Source organism: Talaromyces rugulosus, chromosome II, assembly GCF_013368755.1.
Source record: "Talaromyces rugulosus chromosome II, complete sequence".
NCBI classification, from domain to species: Eukaryota; Fungi; Ascomycota; class Eurotiomycetes; order Eurotiales; family Trichocomaceae; genus Talaromyces; species Talaromyces rugulosus.
Window position 1 is genome coordinate 1,865,273 of NC_049562.1, and position 22,963 is coordinate 1,888,235.

General features: G+C 47.1%; 10 protein-coding genes across 10 annotated transcripts; 3 read left to right on the forward strand and 7 right to left on the reverse strand.

Annotated features, from left to right (window-relative positions):
* Positions 1 to 256: 256 nt before the first annotated feature.
* Positions 257 to 1,226, reverse strand: TRUGW13939_03116 (uncharacterized protein; the record flags this gene model as incomplete). Its single annotated transcript, XM_035486301.1, has 2 exons — positions 257 to 815; positions 901 to 1,226. The coding sequence occupies 2 exons, from the start codon at positions 1,224 to 1,226 to the stop codon at positions 257 to 259; spliced, it is 885 nt and encodes a 294-aa protein (XP_035342194.1).
* A 1,149-nt stretch (positions 1,227 to 2,375) lies between these two features.
* TRUGW13939_03117 (uncharacterized protein) lies at positions 2,376 to 4,213 on the reverse strand (the record flags this gene model as incomplete). Its single annotated transcript, XM_035486302.1, has 2 exons — positions 2,376 to 3,772; positions 3,835 to 4,213. The coding sequence occupies 2 exons, from the start codon at positions 4,211 to 4,213 to the stop codon at positions 2,376 to 2,378; spliced, it is 1,776 nt and encodes a 591-aa protein (XP_035342195.1).
* A 1,218-nt stretch (positions 4,214 to 5,431) lies between these two features.
* Positions 5,432 to 8,757, forward strand: TRUGW13939_03118 (uncharacterized protein; the record flags this gene model as incomplete). Its single annotated transcript, XM_035486303.1, has 10 exons — positions 5,432 to 5,574; positions 5,641 to 5,986; positions 6,049 to 6,292; positions 6,363 to 6,841; positions 6,893 to 7,112; positions 7,168 to 7,287; positions 7,341 to 7,451; positions 7,504 to 7,773; positions 7,831 to 7,962; positions 8,027 to 8,757. The coding sequence occupies 10 exons, from the start codon at positions 5,432 to 5,434 to the stop codon at positions 8,755 to 8,757; spliced, it is 2,796 nt and encodes a 931-aa protein (XP_035342196.1).
* A 363-nt stretch (positions 8,758 to 9,120) lies between these two features.
* TRUGW13939_03119 (uncharacterized protein) lies at positions 9,121 to 9,907 on the reverse strand (the record flags this gene model as incomplete). Its single annotated transcript, XM_035486304.1, has 4 exons — positions 9,121 to 9,126; positions 9,189 to 9,414; positions 9,668 to 9,810; positions 9,905 to 9,907. The coding sequence occupies 4 exons, from the start codon at positions 9,905 to 9,907 to the stop codon at positions 9,121 to 9,123; spliced, it is 378 nt and encodes a 125-aa protein (XP_035342197.1).
* Positions 9,908 to 10,271: 364 nt separating this feature from the next.
* On the forward strand, positions 10,272 to 11,094 carry TRUGW13939_03120 (uncharacterized protein; the record flags this gene model as incomplete). The annotated part of the gene is made up of 3 exons (XM_035486305.1): positions 10,272 to 10,337; positions 10,409 to 10,522; positions 10,591 to 11,094. 3 exons carry the CDS (start codon positions 10,272 to 10,274, stop codon positions 11,092 to 11,094), a joined length of 684 nt encoding a protein of 227 aa, XP_035342198.1.
* A 280-nt stretch (positions 11,095 to 11,374) lies between these two features.
* Positions 11,375 to 12,466, reverse strand: TRUGW13939_03121 (uncharacterized protein; the record flags this gene model as incomplete). The annotated part of the gene is made up of 2 exons (XM_035486306.1): positions 11,375 to 12,059; positions 12,141 to 12,466. 2 exons carry the CDS (start codon positions 12,464 to 12,466, stop codon positions 11,375 to 11,377), a joined length of 1,011 nt encoding a protein of 336 aa, XP_035342199.1.
* A 1,010-nt stretch (positions 12,467 to 13,476) lies between these two features.
* Positions 13,477 to 15,330, reverse strand: TRUGW13939_03122 (uncharacterized protein; the record flags this gene model as incomplete). The annotated part of the gene is made up of 1 exon (XM_035486307.1): positions 13,477 to 15,330. The coding sequence occupies one exon, from the start codon at positions 15,328 to 15,330 to the stop codon at positions 13,477 to 13,479; it is 1,854 nt and encodes a 617-aa protein (XP_035342200.1).
* Positions 15,331 to 15,912: 582 nt separating this feature from the next.
* Positions 15,913 to 16,413, reverse strand: TRUGW13939_03123 (uncharacterized protein; the record flags this gene model as incomplete). Its single annotated transcript, XM_035486308.1, has 2 exons — positions 15,913 to 16,187; positions 16,248 to 16,413. 2 exons carry the CDS (start codon positions 16,411 to 16,413, stop codon positions 15,913 to 15,915), a joined length of 441 nt encoding a protein of 146 aa, XP_035342201.1.
* A 1,701-nt stretch (positions 16,414 to 18,114) lies between these two features.
* TRUGW13939_03124 (uncharacterized protein) lies at positions 18,115 to 19,212 on the forward strand (the record flags this gene model as incomplete). The annotated part of the gene is made up of 3 exons (XM_035486309.1): positions 18,115 to 18,432; positions 18,517 to 18,799; positions 18,860 to 19,212. The coding sequence occupies 3 exons, from the start codon at positions 18,115 to 18,117 to the stop codon at positions 19,210 to 19,212; spliced, it is 954 nt and encodes a 317-aa protein (XP_035342202.1).
* A 59-nt stretch (positions 19,213 to 19,271) lies between these two features.
* TRUGW13939_03125 (uncharacterized protein) lies at positions 19,272 to 22,730 on the reverse strand (the record flags this gene model as incomplete). The annotated part of the gene is made up of 5 exons (XM_035486310.1): positions 19,272 to 20,224; positions 20,300 to 20,537; positions 20,601 to 20,677; positions 20,736 to 20,927; positions 20,999 to 22,730. 5 exons carry the CDS (start codon positions 22,728 to 22,730, stop codon positions 19,272 to 19,274), a joined length of 3,192 nt encoding a protein of 1,063 aa, XP_035342203.1.
* Between the last annotated feature and the right edge of the window lie 233 nt (positions 22,731 to 22,963).

A 22,963-nucleotide genomic window follows, 5' to 3' on the forward strand; every position in this document is an offset into this window, starting at 1 on the left:
TTGTTGTTTAACGGACTGGATACCTAAAAAAAGGGTTATTGTTTCACGGCGTTGCAGTCGTTGTTTTAATGTTACAGTGTTACTCTAGATCATAGCAGAATTGAGTTGGTCATAACCAATTCCATGTCATATGAATAAATGCAAATTCTATCATGATAGGACATGACAACAAGCTATACCGTAATTCATGCATTCTCATTACGCACTGTCTACTAGATCATGTCAACCTCGATTCAACTGTCCTCAAACCCCCCGACTAGCCCAGTCCCATGTTCGAACGCAACTGCGCCGCCGGTCCATCCTCATCTTCCTCGCTGTCACTGTTTGCCTCTACCTGACGGTCCCTTTGATCAGGGCCCTCGACCCGATCGAGATCCTCAGCCTCCTGCGTCTCGTCACCCCCATCACTTTCCTCCTCTTCTTCTTCCTCGTCATCCTCGTCCTCGTCCTCGGCCTCTTCAGTTTCGTCGTCGTCTGGCTCTTCTTCAACCTCAGTGTCGTCCGTCGTCGGAACCGTCTTTTCCTGTCCGTCACTGTCCCGTTTCACGCGTTTCTTTTCCCGGATTCCTGTTTCTTGATTGTCGCCGCCCTTGGCCTCGCCTGTGGTTGACACCATCGACGCATTTTCTGGGTTGCCTTCGGATGCAGCAGCTTCTTTCTTTTCCTTGGTTGCCCGCTTCTTGCCTGCCTGTGCTTCGGTGTGGGCTTCTAGTTCTCGCTCGAGGCGAGGATGCAGCGAGTCAAACTCGAGTTCGGAGAGAACAGATAAAACGTCGGACGGCGCAATGGTCCGTTTGAGCGTCGCATCATTTGCACTGGAAAGAAATATCACCGATAAGCAAGATATACATACATATCGCAAAGGTGGGAAGACAAAAATAATAATAATAAGGGCCTTACTGTGAAGATAGGTAGGAAACAAAAACCGTCGCTGCCTTTTGGATCGCTAAAAGGGCATCTTTTTGAATCGTCGTGTTGGGCGGCAGTACGCTTTTGGCCAGACGCTGCGTTACAGAGCGAGGAAGAAGCAGGTCCTTTTTGTGTTTGGGAAACTTGGTCAGCAAATGTGATTTTGAAACTTTTGTAAGACCATTGTGTTGTTTGGTTACCTCGACACTGACCCCTTCGGCCTGAGCTTTTAGTTGCTGTTCTGTGCTTTGCATGCCCGCGCTGCCTTCCTCGCCGTCCGTCGGCGGTATAGACGACGTTGACTTTCGAGGAGGCATTTCTTATGGTATATTGTGGTCGAGCTGTGTCGCGGGGAAATCGGATACGAGATGCAGGAAACGACGCGAAATCGCCACCGCCGGAAACAAGGCCAGAGAACGATAGGACACTCAACCCAGGAAGAAAAAACAAGTAATGCGATATTTGCTTGAGAGAGACTGAATATAGTTGCAATCTATTTCCTCCCCGGTTGATCTTGCAGTTTATTATTCTCCGGTTTGCGGTTGCTGTCGATATTTAAACTAAAAAAATTAAAAAAATTAAAAACGTGCGCAAGTCTGAAAGGCGCGACGCGACAAATATTCCCGCTTTCCGCCTGAAGCGCCGCTATGGCGTAAGCAGGCAATCATAGTTTACATTGGGATTCGTTTTTCTAAGTTTTTAGTGTTATTTACTTTACTTAAGTAATATTTTTAGTCCTTTGCCGTTTCAACATGGAAATGCTATACCAATTGTTGATAATTGTTGATGTATGTATGTATATAAATATATATCAACGTGGGTTGATACATCAAAAGCCGCAAAGGAACAAATCCAACATTTCGAATGTTTTAAATGCTAAACCGACAAAGTTGTGACTAGCTACACCAGTAGTCAACAGTGAATTGATTCCGCACTGTACTACATCAATTGTAGTTGAATCTGCATATGTAGGATGCAACATCAGTTGATTACATATGTACATGTAGTATTGAAACAGCATTTTGAATATTAATTATGCCACCAAAGTGTCAACATCTGACTGGCGGCACACCATGTAAATTCGATTAAATTAAATTCAATTAAAAATACCAGACAACGCCTCGAGCCAATTGCTCTCGGAAACACCAGACTCCATCCATCACAGGTCGTACAAAATCAAAATGCACACGAAGAAACAATGAACCCCGTTCCTTATTCCACAAACCAACAACAACGCCTCAGTAGTCAAGCAAAGCTTGTACACTGAACTCTCAAAACGCCATCCATGTAAGCCGGAGTATTGGTCTATGCTGGTATCATCGCCACACTGATGCGCCGAACCGGTCGAGCTAGAACAAGACTTTAAATATACTGTACAGGGAAGAGAGAAAAAAAACCCGAGAAAAAAAACATCCACAAAGACACGGTAATAATAAACAACTGGAAGAATCAATTGACGGACACTGTCACGCCACGCCCTGTGCTGTTTGCTCAGGGGAGATTGTATTCTCATGGCCATCTTGATAGACTTGATCGCCTTTGGCCACTGCGTCATATGTTTCGCCAACCAATTTCGGGAATATGAGGGTGGGATTGTTGCGCGCTCCGTATTCAGGAAGGACCTTCATTGCATTGGTAATGTCACTGATCTCCGACTTGACTTGCTTTCCCAAATCCGAGGCCTTCGGTCCCTTGGTAACTTTGCTGAATTCCGTGATTTTGGATGTCTGTGGTTTGGTAGCACGAGGCTTCTTGGATGCATTCTTAGATGTATTCTTAGAGGCGTTCTTGGTGTTGGCTGGCTTCTTCTTATTGTTCGTCTTGCTGGCAGCCAGCATTTCGGTAAGACTCTTTCCTTTGCTTGCGGGGTTAGTGACCGCGTTGGTTGGCTTCTTGTGTGCGAGCTCGGCTCCGCTCTCGTCGTTATTCGATGTCGGAGTAAGGAAGCCGGTGTTGATCGTCTTGACTTTCTTCTTCGGGGTCTCGACCACAACCGAAATCTGGCCTTGTTGCTTCAGACGTTCAATCTCCGCGGCGTCGCACTCTTCAAAGGTATCGGGGGTGTCATCGTTCCATTTCTTCAGGGCAGCGAGTCGAGCCACCTCTTCACAGTTACCCTCGACGATCAAGTCCCAGCAATCTTCAAACTCTTTACCGACGGGAGGCTCGTTGTTGATCCACATGGCCACGCCATTTCGTCGGCTCCGAACAACCTTGCATAAGCTCTTGACGAGGCGGCGCACGCCGGGGATCTTCAGACTAGTCCCCACAACAATGACGGCATCTGGGCGTGAGCGGATATCGGAGTTCATCACGGAGGCAATGGCTTCCTCATCGGGGTTGTGCTCGTTGTACAAGACGATGCGAGGTCGCAGTTTACCCACGCCATGACTTCGCTGTCCCGTAGTGGTGCGCAAGTCGTCGGTCTCGGTGCAGGCCGGGCAGGCGGGGGCATCGGGTCCCTCAAACAGACTTCCATCGAACTCGCTCAAATGGCGACATTTCTGGCAAACCATCTTTTGTAGACTGCCGTGCAGTTGAATGCAGCGTGGCCAGGGAGCTTTTGGACCCAGGGGAACCTGGGTGGCTAGAGGCGGCATTGAGGATTCAATGCAGTCAATGTTTTGAGTATAGAGGCGCGACAGACGGTTGTCTTGGGCGATCCTTGCTAGCATGTGATGGAAAGCAGTGGGGGTTGATTCGGCGGCTTCCTTGGACAGGGTGCGGACCATTTCGTGGAAAGAGGCGGTGAGAGAGTCATCGCGGTAGACAGCAGCGTCAAACAGCTGCTTGCCTGACGCTTTGAGGTTGTGTTTCTTCTGCACCGACTTGAAAAGGCCATTGGAAGAGCGGAAGTCGGGGACTGCGACGCGGGTTAGCTACAAATAACGAAATAAATTCCAAGCAAAGGACAAGTAGACTTACTCCCGGCCGAGGTGGAAATGCCAGCACCGACGATGACGACGATCTTGCGGTGCGTGCGGAGGGTTTTGACTAGCAAGTCGAGCTGGTCGAGCTGTAGCTTGGACGGATCGTTGAGGTCGAGATGCTGCGTGAAGCGCGGCGTGGGGCCCACCCGGCGTTTCTTTCTGGCCGGCTCGGCTTGGCGCTGGCTGCTCTGCTCCTGCTGCTGCTGCTCGTCTGAGGGCGGCGGCGATGGATAGAAGCCCGGCGGCGTCTGCGGTGACACAGGAGGAGAGCTCAAGCCAGAGTCATCTGAGGCATATGAGGAGTAGCTGTAGTCGGATGAGTCGTTCTCTAGCGGCGTGGGCGTGGGCAGGGGCAGGCTGGCGGACTCGTCCATGACGAAACGGGCGAGAAAGCGACCGTGGGCGATTAGGGGGGGGGGAGAAGAGAAAGAGAAAGAATACGTAGTCCGTATTCACGAGGACATTGAAACTGGCCAGGTGAAAACGCACACAAAACACAGCAAGCGGCGAAAAACACAGGCAATGGGGATGCGAAAATATAAAATAGGGCGGGTTGTTGTGGGAGGAGGAAAGGAGGGAACGAAGGGAAAGAAGAAGTGGAGGAGGGCGGTTGGTTGTTGCCCGTTGTTTGTCAAGCATCGACGCGGGTAAAACGTAGAAGAAGAACTGGGGCGAGATGACGGACCCGCCTCTTGTTTATTTTGACCCGCTCGCCGGGATTAAATTGCTGGAATAATTAGTTAGTTAGTATGTACGTAGTATCAGGAGGAGCAGAGGTTGCGCCCGAAGCGGCCGGGGCGGGGAATCTGCAGGTGCTTTAGTATATTTTTTATACTATGTACTACCAGAGGTATTATTGTAAGTCTATGACCAGTTTCCATCAATGCTATGCTATGTATAACAATCATATACTAGTTAACTATGCTGTGGATAATTGTATATTTTATTGTACGTGTTTCAGGTCTTGTGATTGGAGCCGTTTTTAGCTTGTTATTATTATTATTGTTGTTGTCTTTCCGAGACAACTTGGCCGTGCATATAGACAAACACCGCGTTTCACACTGCAGCAGAATCGACATTCCAAACACCGAAATATCATGGCAATAATCATATGACCATGTGATAATCACTCAGCATTCTGTCCATCAAAAAACAAATCTGCATACTTCACGCGCCTTCTCATTGGCTGCTGGTTGTCCGGGATACCGGGTCGTAGTCACGTGTTGTACCCCGCAGCCCAGCTGTGATTGGGCGGAAGCTCTGCTTTGGCGGGATCCCGTGACCGCCACATCGGGAATAGCGCAGGTCGCGGCTTCCGCTGCATCATCAAAGAGAGAAAGAGAGAGAACGAGAGATTGTCAAAGACAGGTAGATGGAAACAAGGAGGACAATCGACATGACTCTCTAGAGTGTTGACAAGGCTCCTTTCTGCCGCCTGACCTGGAGAGCCCTTTATAGCATACACTTCATCTCAATGCGGCGTTTGAATATACGGAATCCTCTGATGTTGTCCCTCAGCCTGCTATATTTAATCTATCCAAGTCTGCTTTCCTAGTTGACCCGCCACTGGATCCTGCATCCAGTGCCGTGTAATGCCTTTGATCATGGACGAAAGCCTCGATGTCGACGATCTCTTTGGAGATCCTGCGTCCCTGGACCTCGCGTTGCCAGCTCCACAGCCTCCCAAAGGCCTCGCGCAACGCCTTGACGAGATGCGGGTATTGGGCTGCTGTCAGTATGTTGAAAACCCCCTTTTTTTCTATATGCTGCCAAGATCTCCCCCCGACTGACAAAAATGCAGGAAGATTGCCTGGTCTAGACTGGGCTGCATTGCATACATATCCCAGGATAGCCTCAGTGTGGCCGTTCGCCACATGTCGTGCAATCCTTCCGATGGGAAATGGGAGCTGAGCGAAGAGTATCCGCTCCGCCAGCTGCCAGACATTCATGCTGGTCAGCCGTTGGCCCATTTGAGCTGGAATGAGACGGGAAGCGACTTGGCCATCTTTGATACGGCCGGCCGCATTTCCATCTTCTCCACCTCGACTGCTTTGAACAACGTATCGATAAGCCGTCAGACTATGCTCGACCCGTCTGACGACAATGCCCAAGTCGTTGGAACCATGTGGATGAATCCGAACCGTGCCGTACGTCTCGAATGATAACCTACCTTCAAGTCGGCATCGATCACTTACCAGCCATAATTTAGGTGCCTACTTTCAATCAAGCTACCAAGTTGAATGGGAGGTGGAATTACTCCCCTTTTCAGCGCAAACCGATTGGCCCTTTCCATCCCGCAGGCAAACCGGCTCTTCTTTGCGTGACTAGGGCTGGAATTATCAAGTTGATATACCAGAACCCCGACGCTAGATGGACAGAAATCAACGCCGAATTAAAGACTATTAGCCAGTCTGACCGCGTGTTGACACATGCCGCTTTTTTGGCTACTTCGAGTATGCATTTGGATTTCCTATTCTTCACTTGTGCGACACAGCATGGCTAAAGCTTTTACTCTGTCTCTAGACGGCATTCTTGTCGTAACCCACTCTCTCTTGGAAAAAATCAGCGTATATCGAATCGAAATCACCTGGACTCCACCGCATTGGGACCAGAGCCAGCCCAAGCAGGCATCCGGCACACTAGCCTTTCCCGTCCCGGCCTTCAATATCACTCACACCAAAACAGAAGATCCTGGCAGGATATTCAAGACCAACAGGGACGAAACTGGAAATATAGGAGAACCTGCTCCATATCAAAACTCCCTGTACCAAATCACTAGCCTTGATATTATCGCCGGCCAACCGGATCATGCCGGCAGTTCATTTTCTGGCCCATGGATTCTTGCTATTTATTCGAGTCCAATCCAAAATACCGGCCATGACTTACGACACCAGCCACCGCCTTCTTCCATCATGGTCAGGTGGCAACTAGAGAGTACGGCCTTGAGCCTCCACCCCGTATTCGAGGAGCTGGTCCAGAAGAAAGCCAGTTCCCAGAACAAGGTAAAGTCGGAACCTAATAAAACATAAAGTCCTTATATTGATGTCGTTTAGACAAAACTAGAAATTCGACGACTAGAGGATATGAGCTCCGATAGATACATAGTCTCCGTCGATCAAATTGAGTTTGGGAATGTTCTCGCAGTAACATACGACGATAGCTCCATCTCCTTTTACAACCCAAAGACTATGGCTAGCTTTGTCGGAACCGATGATCCTAGTACAGTGACTAGCATGTCTCAAGCAGGCTTTCACTATCCCCTTGATGTTTCCGGTTCGTGTAATTCTCCAACTATATTTTGTTATTTTGCACGCCTAATCTCCACTAGGCCTCTACACTTGCTTTTCTCCCAATGGCTGCGTTGCTGTTGTTCTAGATGGCGAGTGGAAAGCTCGACTTAGGCATATGGAACATTCTTTCCACACAGAAGGTGGCCTATATGACGAGAGTATGTTAGATACACCTACAAGGGACCTGAGTGAAAGCTAATATTACCAACAGATAAATATTCTGCCGGAATCGCTGCTCTAGCGCTCGCATTTTGCCGCGGTTGTGCTATTGAATATAACACTGATGATGTTTTAACGGTGATTAAACGCAATATATCCCCTGGTAAGTTTCCTTTACGCAATGCAAAGAGTCGTACTAAATTGAAGTGCATCAGACGCCCAGAATGCAATTGTCAGCGAAGTGTACCGAGCGTTGCCCATTCACTGTAACTTCACCACTGAGCCGGATAAGCTTATGCAACACCATTTTGTCCCTCGTTGCCTAAGCTTGCAGGCTGCTCTTGGCTTCCAGAATCATTTCACATCTCGAAGCTTATCGTCGTCTGTTGCGTGGTCAATGCTCAATTTTCGGCATGCATCTATCCTATTCGTGTATTTTATTACATACAGCAAGACATTCAAAGACCAGGAGTCATATGATCACGGTATGCTTTCATTTGTTTCTCTGCATGCCCTGTACACACTGACTTTTTGTTCGTCAGATGTTCTGCGAATGGTCCACGGCAACGTGAAGTGGGTCTTGGACTTGATTCTTTTTATATTGGATGATTTATTTCAACTTGCTCAAGAGTTTGAACCGCTTCTAGACGACCAGGAGGCTTTTGCACAAAAAGGTAAGGAGGAATTTACACGGCCATGTCCTTTTGACCATCGGCTAGCATACTAACAGGGAAACAGTGAAATCAACATCATCGCTCTCTCTCACACTTGTCCTCTCAAGCATGTCTCGGGCTTTCCTTAACTTCATCTGTCGAGGATTGCGCGGTTTATCTACCGGACACACGATGTTTCCTCTCACGGGCGATGCTCGGGCGTATTATGCTGAATTCTTTCAAATGATAAACAACTGCCCAGTCCCAATCAATATATACGAGAAATTCTTGGTTGAACTCGACAATGCCGTTCGCTTTGCGTACCAGGGTGTCGGGTTCGAAGACAACGAACGCCGTTCTCCAGAGAAAGAACTCCTGATCAACTCCCGCATTCCTGCCGTTTTTGTTCCGGCCGTTAGTACCCTATTCAAACAGATTATCCCGAGCACGAAAACCCAGATCAACCAGATGGCCATATATCTCACGGACTTTAGTTGGCTTGGGTTGTCTACTGATCGTCGCACCGAATATTACCGCCGGACTCGGCAGGTTGACATACTGAGAAAGATTCCTATGCGACGATCTAACCTGAATAACGATGCCAACAAGGATTCCACATCGAGCTCCGTAACACATCGACGCTGCATTCGTTGCTGTGAGATATCGGGAGAGCCTTCGTCCCCTAGGACTGCGCAATATTACAGGCTGGTTCTGCGAATGCAACTCATGAAAAATTGTCTCTGCGGTGGAATGTGGACGTTTGAGGCTGGGCCTCCACAATTGAATGGCGCTGTACAGGGCCAAAAAGGAAAATGATGGAGACGGTAATGGTAAAAACCAATATGGCATGTATATAGGAAAATGCAGTTTTGGTTGTCATGCCTATATTGATCATTCGAGAAGGGAATCTACGTTTATTAAATGTAGAACAGTGTTAAATAACTAGGATAAGAATTATGTCATGTCAAAAATTTCCATTGCTCATATTAAGATGATGGAAATATGAAGTCTGCATCTCGTTTTGTTTTTTGTAAGATACAATTCCCGCTCTTTATTTGATGATCGACCCATGAAAAAAGGGAAAAAAACAACCCATAATAGATTCGTCGACGGAAATCAGAAAACAACCAGTGACAAACTACCCACACCCCCAACGACACAGTCATGAATCACACCATTTTAAGCCTGTAAAACATATGTCAACACTACATAATGGGTTATATAGGGGAAACATCTCGCAAACATACCTTGACAGCATACTTCCGCTGGGGGAAGTGCACGTTCTTCTTGCGCTGCTTCTCGGTGATGAGAGAAGCCTCGTTCTTGGTGAGTCGTCGACGGATGGCACGGGTGTGCTTTGGTCGGAGGTCGAGAGGGAGGTACTTCTTGCTCTTGTAGAACAGGCGGAGTTGAGCGCGCTGGTTGGCCTTGATGACGGTCAAGATGCGGGCAATCGACTTGCGAACATCGTGGCTATATATCAAAAAGATTGCGGTTAGCAGTTGCTCACGCACACGAATTTTAAAAATTCCTCGTCTGTAGCCAAAAAGAAGTTCGAAAAGGGTGGCCTTTCGCAGGGTTGCCCGGAAATTCAATCAATTTGTTGGTCGTCTTGCTTTTTTTTAAAATTGTTTCTTTCTGTGCGTCCCTGGAATGGCCTCCCGTCTCTTCGATTCGGTGTTGCAGACGTTGGATGTGGTATATAAAAGTCGACGGTTCAACGTACATTCTGTTCAACTTGGAGGAAGCACCCTGGGAGATCTTCTGAACACGGAGCTGACCGAGTTCAGTCTTCAACTCATCGAGTTGCTTGGAGAGATCATCCTTGCTCTTTCCCCAGAGCTGGTTGGTCTTGACCTTGGCGCTCGACTAAATTGCAGAGAAAAAAAGTAATAATCAGTATTCGTCGCTGTGGTTGTATTGATTGACACAAAAATAAATCGGGCGTTCCCAGGGAACATACCATGTTGTGCGGCTGCGAGTCGTTGTCGTTAATTGTCGAGTTGGAGGATTGAAGATAGCAGCAAACGTCGATTTTTGCGGGTTGTGGGACTAGGGCTTCTCGCGAAAGTCGAGCGTGATTGCGCTAGTCCATATTGGGCCGCGGGTTTTGGATTGGGCTTAGTCATGATAACAAGTCACGTGCAAGACGGGACTGTGGCTGGTGAGACGAATCCGGCATATGTCATTGCCTCGGGGGACCCATCATAACGTTTCAGACCATGATTCGCCCGCTCTTTCTTTAACGAGATATTTGTATAACTTATTTACGTTGAAATAACCTCATTTTCTTGGCTGTCACGACTCTCCTGGTTATTCCCCAATTCACAATGACCACGTCCACTGGTGGTGGATGGGCTCAGCTCCGACAGCAGGCAAGATCGCTCGAGACTCAGGTACAACCAATCTTTCTGACCCCTGATACCTTTGAGACTGTCGCTAATAGTTCTTCTACGTGCGGATGTAGACCGAAAGCCTTTTTCATACATACTCGCAATATGCATCCATGTCACAGCTCCCCGCGAAACCGTCGGAAGAACAGCTAAGAGTCGAGGACCAACTCCGGGAACTCCTCGAAAAGGTACGGATGAATCCCCCAACACATATAAACCCAAAGAGCAGCGTTTAATGATTTTTTTTTTTCACTAGCGTGAATCTCTGATCAACCAACTCACCCGCCTGCTTGACTCGGAAGCAAGTCTTACCTCCTCCGGACTCAAACAAAACTATCTGGTGCGCCATCGCGAAGTGCTCGTGGAACATCGCCGGGAACTGCAGCGTCTCTCTTCGAGTATATCCGAAGCCCGCGATCGGGCAAATCTTCTTTCGAATGTTCGCTCCGACATCGACGCTTACCGATCTTCCAACCCGCATGCTGCAGAGGCCGAATACATGCTTGAGGAACGAGGGCGTATCGACAACAGTCACAATATGATGGATAGGGTTCTGTCCCAGGCATACGCTGTCAATGAAAACTTTGGCCTGCAAGGTGAAACCCTAGCCAGCATCAACCGGCGCATTGTCGGCGCGGCCGGACAGATTCCAGGCATGAACTCGTTGATCGGCAAAATCGGCGCCAAACGGAGGCGAGATGGCATTATCCTTGGTGTTTTCATTGGGTTTTGCTGTCTCATGCTTTTCATATTCAGCTAATTTACGGCATCGAGCTGGATCTCGGGTATGCTCTTCGCGTTTATCCCTTTTTTTTTAAAAATGTTTATACTAGTATGGGAATGGGTCTGGCGTCTGCAATTCGGCCTGATCGGTCAACTCGAAGCGGCATTGTTTCTTCTTCTTTTTAATTGGATATATGTATTGTGCATATATAATTATGGATGTGGTTAATCTATGGTACATTGTCTGAATAGTTGCGATTAGATGGGAGAGATCGCCCGGTGTTTTTTTCAAGCAGCAGTGTTATTCTCCTGCAAAATCAAGGATTTCCTGCCACGTTTTGATGCGGAATCACTCTAGGCTTGGGCTTGCCTGGTTTTTTCCCTTTGGTGTTGATAGGAGTACTTTTCTCACGAATCAATTTTAGAAGACCGGCATTCAGCGACTCCTTCTCATCAGGCTCTGCAGATCCACTTCCAGCCCATCGGATGTGTCCGGCATCATCTAGGAGATAGACGTAGCCGACTTTGCTGTTGAGCATCCCGATTGCTTCTTTAATCGCATTGGTCATGCCCTTTTGCACTAGGAAATACCGATCATGTTGTTCAACGGGCAGCTGTTGTCGCATTCTCCACATGAACTTCTTCACCAACCACGCTTTCAGTGCGCTCTCTTCCACGTTGATTGATATCCTCTGTGCTATGGATGTCTTATCGGTGGCAAGCGCCTCAAAAAGACCCGGGTTCTGTTTCACATCTGTGAATGTGGCGACTTGCTGTTCGGCCCATAGACTGGAGAACAAGCTGATGACAGAGATTTTCCCCCGCGTGATCGTCGTTGTGTCTTTGGGTTTGTTTTGCGATGCGAGGGTGATGCCGTAGAGATTGGGGAAGAATAGCGCCAGCTCTCTTTTGAATAACCGTGGATTTGATCGGAATGTCTTGCCTTCATTATATTTCAAGTTGGTCCATTCTCTAAAGTAGGGCTTGATAAACTCCTTTTTTCTAAGTGACGCGACGAGAAAAAAGAGTTAGCAAAGTACTCTAGCACCGCAATTATCCAGTCAAACCGGGATGAATTCTCACAGCTCATTCCGTCGCGCAATATGTTTCTCGCGGTCGACAAAATCATCACGACGTTCTTGCAACGAGCGCTTGTCGACTCCGGTATTTTGCCCCGGAAATGGAGGGTATGAAAGGCCAAGCGGTCGGTCGAGTAAGAGAGGTGCTCCTATCTCGGGTTGGGAGGAGTTCTCCGATGGTGACGGTGGTTGTTCCGTTGAACGGGCTGCTGTGCTTTTATTGCTGGCATAGCGGAGACTGGCCAGAGGACCCCTGGAGGCCTGGAGTTGGCAGCGTAGGCAGCGACTGTCTCTCAGGAGATAAGATAGACGCGACTTTGCTGCAAGCATCGTGGCGGTAGTTTTGTTGGAGGGTTCGCAAGGTGCAAAAGCGAAGCCGCCAAAACTGCTCTGACATTAGCGCAGATCCGGAGCTTATACTAACTCCACCAATTCTACAATTTTTACTTATTAGCAGAACTTCAAACTACTTGGCTCAATGGATACTGTAACATTTGAATCTGATTATTTGGACAACTTAAATGATCTTCAACTTGTATTCTCAGACTCGACTAATGATCGCATGGTTTTTGGTTTCTTGTCACTTGTTGCGTTGGAGCCGCACAGCTTCCGCTCATATCCGCAATAGCCTTGAATGTCTATTTAGTTTCAAGCGTATTTTCAGGAGGGGTAATGGTGATTTACGGTTTAGATTTTATCAGTTCGGCACAAAGGAGTAACAAGCGATATGATGCTGAAGTCGCAATCATTATGAACAAAATATTAAACTACGTTTCTCGCAAATCAGGAGACGAACTCCCTTTTATACCGGCATATGAGGTTAAGCAGCGAAATGGAAAGGATCATACCGATTTGTGTATGTATCACATAAAGCCTCATTGGTAAAAACTCGATAAAAGACGAGCAAACCTAAATAACTGTTTTATCTAGGGATCGTGATTGATGATATAGTCTACGATTGTTCTACCTTTGCTCGCCGCCACCCTGGGGGAGAGACGGTAATCAAAAACTTTGGAGGCAAAGATTGTACTTGTAGGTGAAACAGAGAAATTTTTCGAAAGAAACTTTTATTTTCTGACTTCTCATTTCTCCCACTTTAGGGCAGTATCATGATATCCATGGCATGCGAAGCAACAACGCTGCCTCTCAATGGTTGCCCAAGCTTAGAATTGGCAGAACTAAGGAGGTGGGAAATCCATATGATAAACCCAGGACGGAGCATGTTGAATTCATGAGGCTTTCTATTACTGGGAATACGTAGATGGATATGTTAAGTAAAAGTTATTGCAAATGTGTTTATTTATAAAGTTAGCATAGTATTATTTCATCCTCTCTGAGGCTTAAAATATTGCTGCCGAAAAGTCAAGAGGATCCCGTATAAAGGCCTGCCAGTCCATAGGATTCACAAAATCGGGAAGGTTGAGACCATTGTTGGTATCATTTTGCCAAAGCAACGACCCATCCATGCTGTTAATATCGGTAGCAACACTTTGTTGTTCTATAGCAGGGTGCTGTTCCTGCTCTTGCTCGGATGTTTGGTCCATAAATAGCGATTTCCCTAGAAGAGCCGCATCTTGCTCCTTTCGCCGCTGTGATAGACGAACAAATAGTTCAATAGTCTCGTATGCTTGATGGGATTTAGGAGTCCCAAAGTGATCGGCGGCCTTTTTCAGAACAGCAACGGAATCATGGACGTGCGTCAGGGAATCCGAAGTGTCAATCACCAAGAGGATGCAAGTGAATTGAAAAGGCACATTATTGACGTGCCACCAGGGACAATTTGAATCAATGCATCGGCGGGATGCCTCAAGGCCTCGGCGCCCAAGGTTAATAACCCTATCAACGGCCGTCTTATTGACACTTAAACCGAGAAGTTGAAGGCGTCTGTAGATAGTGAAAGCTAAGACACTCTGGGAAAGAATCAGCGCGTCAACTTCAAAATCATATTTTTCTAATTCTTCCAAGGAGTTTTCCAAATTTACGGCCGGTATATCGTTGTCTGGGTCTAGATTCTCGGAGAGTTGGAATAGAGAAATCAAGGTAGAGGTATAATCGCCATCTCGGCTCTCTGGTTTAGGGAGGGGCCAAGAGGCTCCACGAAGAATGACTCTTGATCTCCCATATTCAAAAGAAATCCAGGTATTCAAGAGTCTTCCAATCCAGATAATTCGCCTCTTTGTTTCAACTTCCTGGTGCCCTTGCCCTGCACTGTTTGATGGCGGCGTTGCGGTGTCGGCGTAAACCAGCGACACGACACCAGAGGCAGATTCCTGGTGTATCCCAGTTGCTTCAATAATATGAAGTGCAATACAGCTGGCCATCCATGCTGCATGCGGAGATATGCTGCATCGCAGGTATAACGTACGCAGAAGCCAGCCTGCCGCGTCATCAAGGGTTGGCTTCGTGATGGTACCAGATGTCTCGAGGATCTCCTTGGCGCATTCGACTAGATGACGCTCTTGTTCCCAATTTGCCTGGAATGAGAATAATGATCCCAACGCCGCAACTCCGCATAACACAGTGTCATATTCATTCGTTGTATGAGGATCTTCCCATCGCCGTTGTGCAGTCGCGCATACCGTCTGCAGATCTAGGAAGCCATAAATAGGATGAACACGTTTCTTATAGACTTGGCACAGCTCCAGCCAAGAACTATAAGGTAAGACCCAAGTGATGCTCTTCTCAGACCGCCGCGGGCTATGGCGGATCCCCAGGTTCCAGCCGGGACAATCTCCCTGTTGCACATTGTTTCTAGAGTTCAACTTCAAGCCGAGAGTACGCGGGAAAAGCACACCAGAGTTGGCTTCCATGTACCGCTTTGTGGAAGCTGACTGAATCTGGACAGTCTCGTGACTCTCATCATTGGCATTGTTATTGTTGTTGCTAGTATTCCCGGCATTCTTGGGAGAAGACTTGTCCGGCGGTTCCTGCGGCGACGTGCCAACTTGGGGACTGGACTCCTGATACTGACGGTGCCGCAGCAATGTTGCAGCTGACTTCCTTGGCCGAGCCGGTTTATCATAATAACATTCATAATCGTATCGGGTGCAGGTTGCGCAAGGGTTTCCTCCATCGCACTTCCGCTTCCGAACTTTGCATGGGGTGCAGGCAAGCCTAGTCCGGTTCCGACGAGCGGTTCTTGCTGGCCCTAATGGCGGGAATTGCGGCGGCTCTGCTGGGATGTTGGAATTCATCTTTCGATTTGCATATGCTTTCTTGATAGGTGTAGTTAGGAAGACGGATGGTGGTAGTTATTCCGCTACTTCAGGGTGAGATCTTCCGCAGCTTCCCGCATCTCCGCTCTGCCGCTTCTCTGCTATTATTATTATTGGCCCAATCACAGAGGCATCTTCAACTTCAAATTTCTAGGTCGTGAATTTCGTCTTGGGGAAGCTGGCTAGAATATCAAATGTCTCTTCTCGGCCAGTGCGTCACTTCTCAAGTGCTGCTTCCTATTGGCCAGATTGGATGTGTATTTCACGTTGTAAGTAACATATAAGGAAGTATTCTTAGTGTCGATTTATTTCCATTTGCATAGCAGGACATAGGAAAGGTTACTTAAAGCCAATACATTCTGATATATGACTATTAGTGTACTACTTCAACTTGTCCAGACCGGTACCATGAGACAAGCCCTCATCCTAGAGAACTTGAGTCAGACTATCAACCTCGTTAAGTATTACATTAAGGAGAAATCTTACCAAAGCAGTACTTTCCAGATTAGTACTTGCATATTTCGTTGACTCGGCATTTTCGCCACACCAAAACTTGCTTGTCTAACCCTGGATGATCTGGGTGACCACTTCATTCGAATACTCCGCCAAAGCCATTCGTGGTCTTCCATCTTCACCACGCGCTCTAGCAGCAATAATGTCCTCAATAGACTTGTAAAGAGAGTCGTCTGGAAGCTTGAAATCGCCAAAGTACGTCTGACCCATCGTTTTGACCGCCCCTGTGACGATGGAAAGAACTTTGACGTTGAACGGACCTAGCTCTAAACGCAGAGTCTCAGCAATGAGCTCAAGAGAGCTTTTTGTGCCCGCGTAGGTGCCTAAAAACAGGATTAGTCTCTTTGAGCAGAAGAAGGGTTCCTGTTGAATCGAGAACCCACCCATATATGGAACATGGAGATAACCCGCTATCGAAGTGATGAAGACCAACATTCCTTGTGCCTGGATAAGCAGCGGAGCAAAAGCCTGAGTAACCGCTACCGGTCCAAGAACATTAGTCTCATACAATTCCCTCGCGGCATCAAGGTCTTGGTCGAGAATGGGCATGAAGTAGTATCTTTGCCTCGGAGTTGCATGCCAAGTTCCGTTTCCATGATTCTTGCGACATTACTGACCAGGTTCCGGCTGCCCTGGAATTTTCGAGCCCATTCGTACCACCACTTACCGTATACTGTCGGCTCATACGGCTCATCAGTCTTTTTGTCTGAGGGCCACGGAATGCGCCGTAGACTATTAGCAAGCTAAGGCCACTCGAATTCAAGGCGTTGAAAACTACGGTTAGAGATAGCTCGCGGGAGAGGAGTAGCAATGGTTGACGAGCTGTGAGCCGGTTAGTATAATCTATCTCGTAGGAATCAAGATACTGACGGCGTGGCCATGGTACTCTCAGGAATAGTAGTGTCGGCCGGAGGAGCAGGCAAAGGTGAGCGCGTGGAGGGCCCTGATAGATTATCCATTACGAGCGTTATATTGTGGCGCATAAATGCCACAGAATCCGTGGAGCGAAGGCCATAAGGCAAAGCCAAAAAAAGAAGTTTTCGAAACTTGATGGTTGTAAATTATCCTTAGGTTCTATAAGAGTAGCAAATGGAAAATTCTGGTGTTTATTAGAGCTCGTCTATTATTGGCCTGGAACTCTCAAAAATCCACAAAAAACAAGACAGCACCTAAACTAGAACGGATAGCGGGGAAATAACTGGCTTAGATTCTTCAAAGGCCCATAAAAGCCCTTAACCCTAGCTGAAAGAGGAAATTCTGTAGGTTTTCAGAGTTCGACAGCTGATTAGGGCATTTTAGTTTATGGCTGCCAAAATCCGTATAAATAATTGTAATCGTGGAGCATCCAGCTCTTGATATGGGTAACAACATGTTCTCTCAAGCTTCTTCATTGTTGACTAGAATAAGGGGTGCGCGTTGAGCGTCGTCCTTTTTTGGGAAAAGGTAACTGATCAAAAATCGATCAACAAACATAGTTAGCCGCTAACGTATCTCACAACCCACCTCGCCCACCCAAGCATGCCCGCCCACCTGTAATCCCATACAAAATAGCCAGTTTTTACTACGTAATATCTCAACTTTTTATTAGACAGCTATAGTTTAAAATATAATATACTTTTCTATATCTATATAATATATAGTACGCCGACTTTCAAATCAAAAAAAGTATTATTAATTAAAATTACAAGAGTATTCTTGTATTTTATTGTATTTATTCATACAGCTGTATTTTTATTTAATATAGCTTTATGAAATTAGATTTCCTAAAAACTAGTTATTTAAAATATTTTCTATATAAGATTAAAATTTTTATATATAATTATTAAGTAAATTGTTGAGATTTTAAATAGTAAAAACGGCTATTTTGTATGGGATTACAGGTGGGCGGGCATGCTTGGGTGGGCGAGGTGGGTTGTGAGATACGTTATAAATACCACTTTACTACCAATCCTAGTAAGTCAGGTGATAACATTTTGGCAGTGTCGTTGGAACATGGCAGAGTCTGTGCGTTGGATGCGTGTACAACTTGAGATAACTTGCAGTTTAGAGCCAATAAGAAGCTTAAATTTGAGCATCGCTCTAGTTTTATTTGTCTCGAGACAGCTAGCCCTTATCTGATCGATAACGATAAGATCGGCCGGCCCCGATCGGCCAGCGGCGAGATAGAGAGGTATATTATAGATGTGTACCCCACTATAAGGACTCTGGGATTTTGAATCTAATGTACCTGACCAGCCCTATCCAGGTAACATGGCTGCCTCTTTGGAAATTCCGTTGATCAACATTAGCCCTTTCCTCGACGCTTCAGCATCAGATGCATCCCGCAATGCGGTGGTTGACCAGGTCAGAGATGCTTGTATGACTTATGGATTTTTCCAGTTAGAAGGTCACGGCGTTCCTCTGCATCTTCAAGAGAAGATGATAGAATGCGCTAAGATTTTCTTCGATCTTCCCCTGGAGAAGAAGACGGCAGTGGGCATGGACAAGGCGATAGGAAAGTCAAATCGTGGCTATGAAGTGATCGGGGGACAAACGCTACAGCCTGACACGCTTCCCGATTTAAAAGAGGTGAATTAGATATTCAATTACTTTGAATCCCAGTTTCAATGTTGCCATAGACTGTCGTTTCCTTTGCTCATCTTATTTTCTTAGGGCTTGTATATCGGAGAAGAGCTTTCGCCTGATGACCCAAAAGCAGGGTCTTTTTTATGCGGGCCAAACCTTTGGCCCGATCTACCAGAGGAGCAATTTCGCCAACCGATACAAGAATATTATCAACTCATGTTGGCTCTGGATCATCTGCTCCTTAAAGTTGTCATTTCGGGCATGCCCTACGCCCCAGATGTCCTGGCAGAGTTCACGACCGACCCGAATGCAACTCTTCGTTTGCTCCATTATCCACCGCAAAAAAGCAAAGATGCTAGGCAACTCGGAGGTAAGACCATTTATTTGCTATCTGACTCCATATTTCTATTTGTCACTGACTCACTAGTAGCCGGGGCGCACACTGACTTTGGGTGCATAACATTACTCCTTCAGCAACCAAATCAAACTGGTCTTCAGGTTCTCTACCAACCTACAAACTCATGGATACCTGTACCTGCGGTTAAAAACCGATTTGTGGTTAACGCCGGAGACTTGCTTTACGGCTGGACTAAAGGAAAGTACAAAAGTGCTGTCCACCGAGTCATTAACGATGGTTCGGAGCATCGTTACAGTGTTCCGTTTTTCTACACTGGAAATCTTTCTTTCAAGCTACGGCCACTTGATGGTAGTGAAGATGAAAAAGCCATCACAGTCGAGCAGCATGTGACGGCCATGTATGATAAAACATACGCTGTACAATAAATCCATCGAGTGTAATACAGCAAGGGCATCTACCTAGGTACACGTATGTTGGGATTTAATTAGTTAACAAATTCTTTAATCACCCTGGATGTTGCCTCTAAATCCTCAAGGACATGCCAATGTCCTACGCCATCTAGAATCTCCAGTCTTCCGTTCGGTAGACGGTCTCGGTATTTCTCGACCAACGGCAGTGGCGAAATTTGGTCGTCACGCCCTGCTATAATCAATGTCGGCATTTGCAGAGTCTCGACAGCAATCACTGTATCTCGTGATTTAGCGAGCGCAATACACCCTTTTGCATAACCTTCTGGGTGGGTGGAAATGAGATATTGTCGAACCCCAGATAGAGCTAAGGGCCGCGATGACCGAGTCAGCTGCGAAGTGGCTGCCATTGATGTTTGCTGTGCCACACCAGAGGCTTCCATGCCAGCTTCTCTCACCCGAGCAGCACGCTGTATGAATAGGTCCACAGCTGGAGCAGGCAATGGGGATCCTCCTGGACCTAGCAGCACAAGTTTTGAGACCAATGAAGGGCGTGTTTCGGCAAAATGCATGGCAATAAGTCCACCGAGGGACCAGCCAACAACCGTAGCTTTATCAACGCCTGTATCCAACAGCAATGACTCTAGATCCTCGGCATATGTTTGCAAAGTAGCTGTTTTCGATGCGCGGGTGGGAGACAGGCCGTGTCCTTCCAGATCGTAGAGTATAATACGATGTCCGCTTTCTTCCAGCCCTGCAGCTTGGATCAAAGGTGCATAGTACTGCAGACTAGCGCCGAGACCGTGAATGAAGACAAGAGTATTTTTCTTGGTGTCCTTTGGACCAAGTTCGCGAACATTGATATATTTCTCTTTACCAATACGTCTCAAAGATGCACCTCCCCACGTCCGACCCAGATTATGTATGGGTATTATGCTCTTGCTGAGAGCCTTGTTAAAGTGAAGGTTTTCAGAAGACGGCTGGGCAATCCGATTAGATTGCTTTCCAAGACCCGGAATGGCCACTTCGACTGATATTACATGGATAAGTCAATAAATGTTTCGTAGTCATGATAAAATGATAATGATACAAGGGTGTCTCTTACCAATGTCTCCAGATCGAAGAAACTTAGGTGGACGGAAACCGATTCCCACACCGTCTGGAGTCCCCGTCGCGATAACATCGCCGGACTGTAGAGTCATTCCACTGGACAGGACTTCGATAAGCCGAGGGATACCTGCGATGAGGTCGGCGGTGCTTCCTTCTTGGCGTTTTTCACCGTTCACATATGTCTGAATCTGGAGCGTCGGGGGTAACGCAGCTGCCGGCACTGCCAACGGGCCCTTGAAATTGTTTTATCAGCATCTTTTGAACACAAACAGGAGAGACCAAATTTGTCGACTTACCATTGGGCAAAAAGTGTCAGGGGATTTCCCAACGAAGAACTGCTGGTGATCCTTTTGTTTTTCTCTAGCAGTAACATCTAGTAACCAGGTTTAGTAAGGAATCTATGGTTTTTTATAGCTGGAATGAAGACGAACCATTGATAATAGTGTATCCCCAAACATACTCCATCGCCTTTTCCGCAGGAACCCCAAAGCCTGCTTTGCCAATAATCACTGCTAATTCCCCTTCATAGTCGATGGTCTGCGTGAAGTTGGGGTGAGGGAATATGTCTTCATCGGCAGCGATTATACTAGTGCTTCGCTTGGAGAAGATCACTGGGAGTGGTGCTATATATTATCAGTAAATACAATTTGATCCATTGCATAGTGTACTACTGCTGGAGGAGAGTAAAACTCACCATTAATTTCTTCGTTGTTTCTGCTGTATCCGCTGGCTTGATACTCTTTGGCATGCTTGCGGTAATTCACGCCGATGCAAAAAACGTCTCTTTCTGCGAGAGGAGGCAAGAGCTTCACAGAACTGAGAGGAACAGGATCTCCTGTGCCACGAACAGTCCCTTCCTCGCCAAGCTCGATCACTTCATACATATTTGCAAGGGGAGAGCCCGATGCCATCGTCAATGGATAAACTTTGTCATCATTAAGATCGAGATGGCCGATCCGTGACCTTCCGTCACTATCTGCATAGGAAATATAGTTGAAATACTCCTTTTCCTTTCGGGATTGTGTAGACAACACAGTGCCTGTTGACGGAGGTACAGATTCAGATGCCGATATTTTGTGGAGCCTACCATTTATCATAATTACGTTGAGCTTAGAATGATCCTGTAGAATGGTGATATCTTGAAGTGGATCGCCGTCAACGAGAAGGCAGTCTGCATAGTAACCTGGTAGAACCTTGCCGAGCTCATCTTCCTGCATGAAAAGCTTCGCAACACCTGCAGTTGCTGCAATAATCGACTCCATCGGGGAGAATCCCAGCAGCTTAACAAAGTGATCAAGATCTCGCGCATAAGTTCCATGTGGGCACCAGGCAAAGCCATAATCACCTCCAGGAAGGATTGTAATACCGCGTAGGCGCATCTCCCTCAGGGCTCGAACGGCGATCTCGAGTTCTTTCTTATACCCTACTTTTTCCGCTTGATCAAAGGTATATCCGAATGGTGCAGCCTCGTGAACAGTAGTGTAAAGCCAGTTGAGAGCCGGAGCCACGACGTGCTTGTGCTTCGCCTTTTCCAACAAATCCATGCCTTCGTCGTCAATGTATGATGCGTGGTAAATAACATCTACGCCGTGCTTCACACATTGGATAATGGATTCTCGAGCGCGTGCATGAGAGCAAACGCGCAGTCCATGCCGATGTGCTTCATCAACGCAAGCAGCTGTTTCTTCATCGGTAAAGTAGCTTTCTTCAGCAGACCGAGATTCCATTATCGCCTCACCGGACATGCTCAATTTGATTTGATCCACGCCTAGTTTTGAATGATGTCGAACTATTTCACGCATCTCTAGTGGTCCATCGGCGAATGCAGTGATACCAGATGCCAATTCGGCACCGCGCTTTGCAATCTCCATAGCGTTGGCGAGGAGTCTCGGGCCAGAGAGCTGACCTGAATTGATCGCATCGCGGATCACACAGTCTAATCTGTTCTTGGCCGATGCAGCTCCGTAGCACATGGTATATCCCGCATCAATATAACTGAGCGCTGACTTAGCAGTGATTAAAGTGTGTTCTTCGACACCAACATCACCCAGAAGCTCTAACGCGTTGTTGTTCCACGTCAGATGAGTGTGTGCGTCTCCGAGACCAGACATGAGGGTGCGTCCTTTGCCATGAATAACTCGAACCCGGTCGTCTTTGCGAAGTTCTTCCACGTTAGGCACCTTACCCACGGCGGCGAGTCGCTCACCCTGGACCAAGACGTCTCCACTGTAGGGCTCACGCCCGGTGGAGTCAATGATCCTGACATCTAGAAACAGAATCTGGGAGCTAGATGGAGTCCCCAATATCTTCGACGGCTTGGGCTTTAGATTGGGAGCAAAATGCAAGTCATCATGTGGATATCTTTTGTCCCACGTAGTCGAGGATACGACGCGGTCAACCCATGACGTAGTACCTGATGAACTCATGGTGTTTTGAAATGAGGGAAACTAAACTGATTGAAAAGATTTGTGAGATTTTGACTGCAATTGCTCCGACACCAATCTGGGGAAGGATGCAGGCCTTTATACCTTCAGCCTACATGCTCCATAGACCATTCTCTCTCCGCAATATCCGCCAACCCAAGTGCATGTCCCCGCCTTTTCAAGTCGATCATCGTTTCACCCCGCATTTTCTCATTATATTTGGGTGACTAACCCAG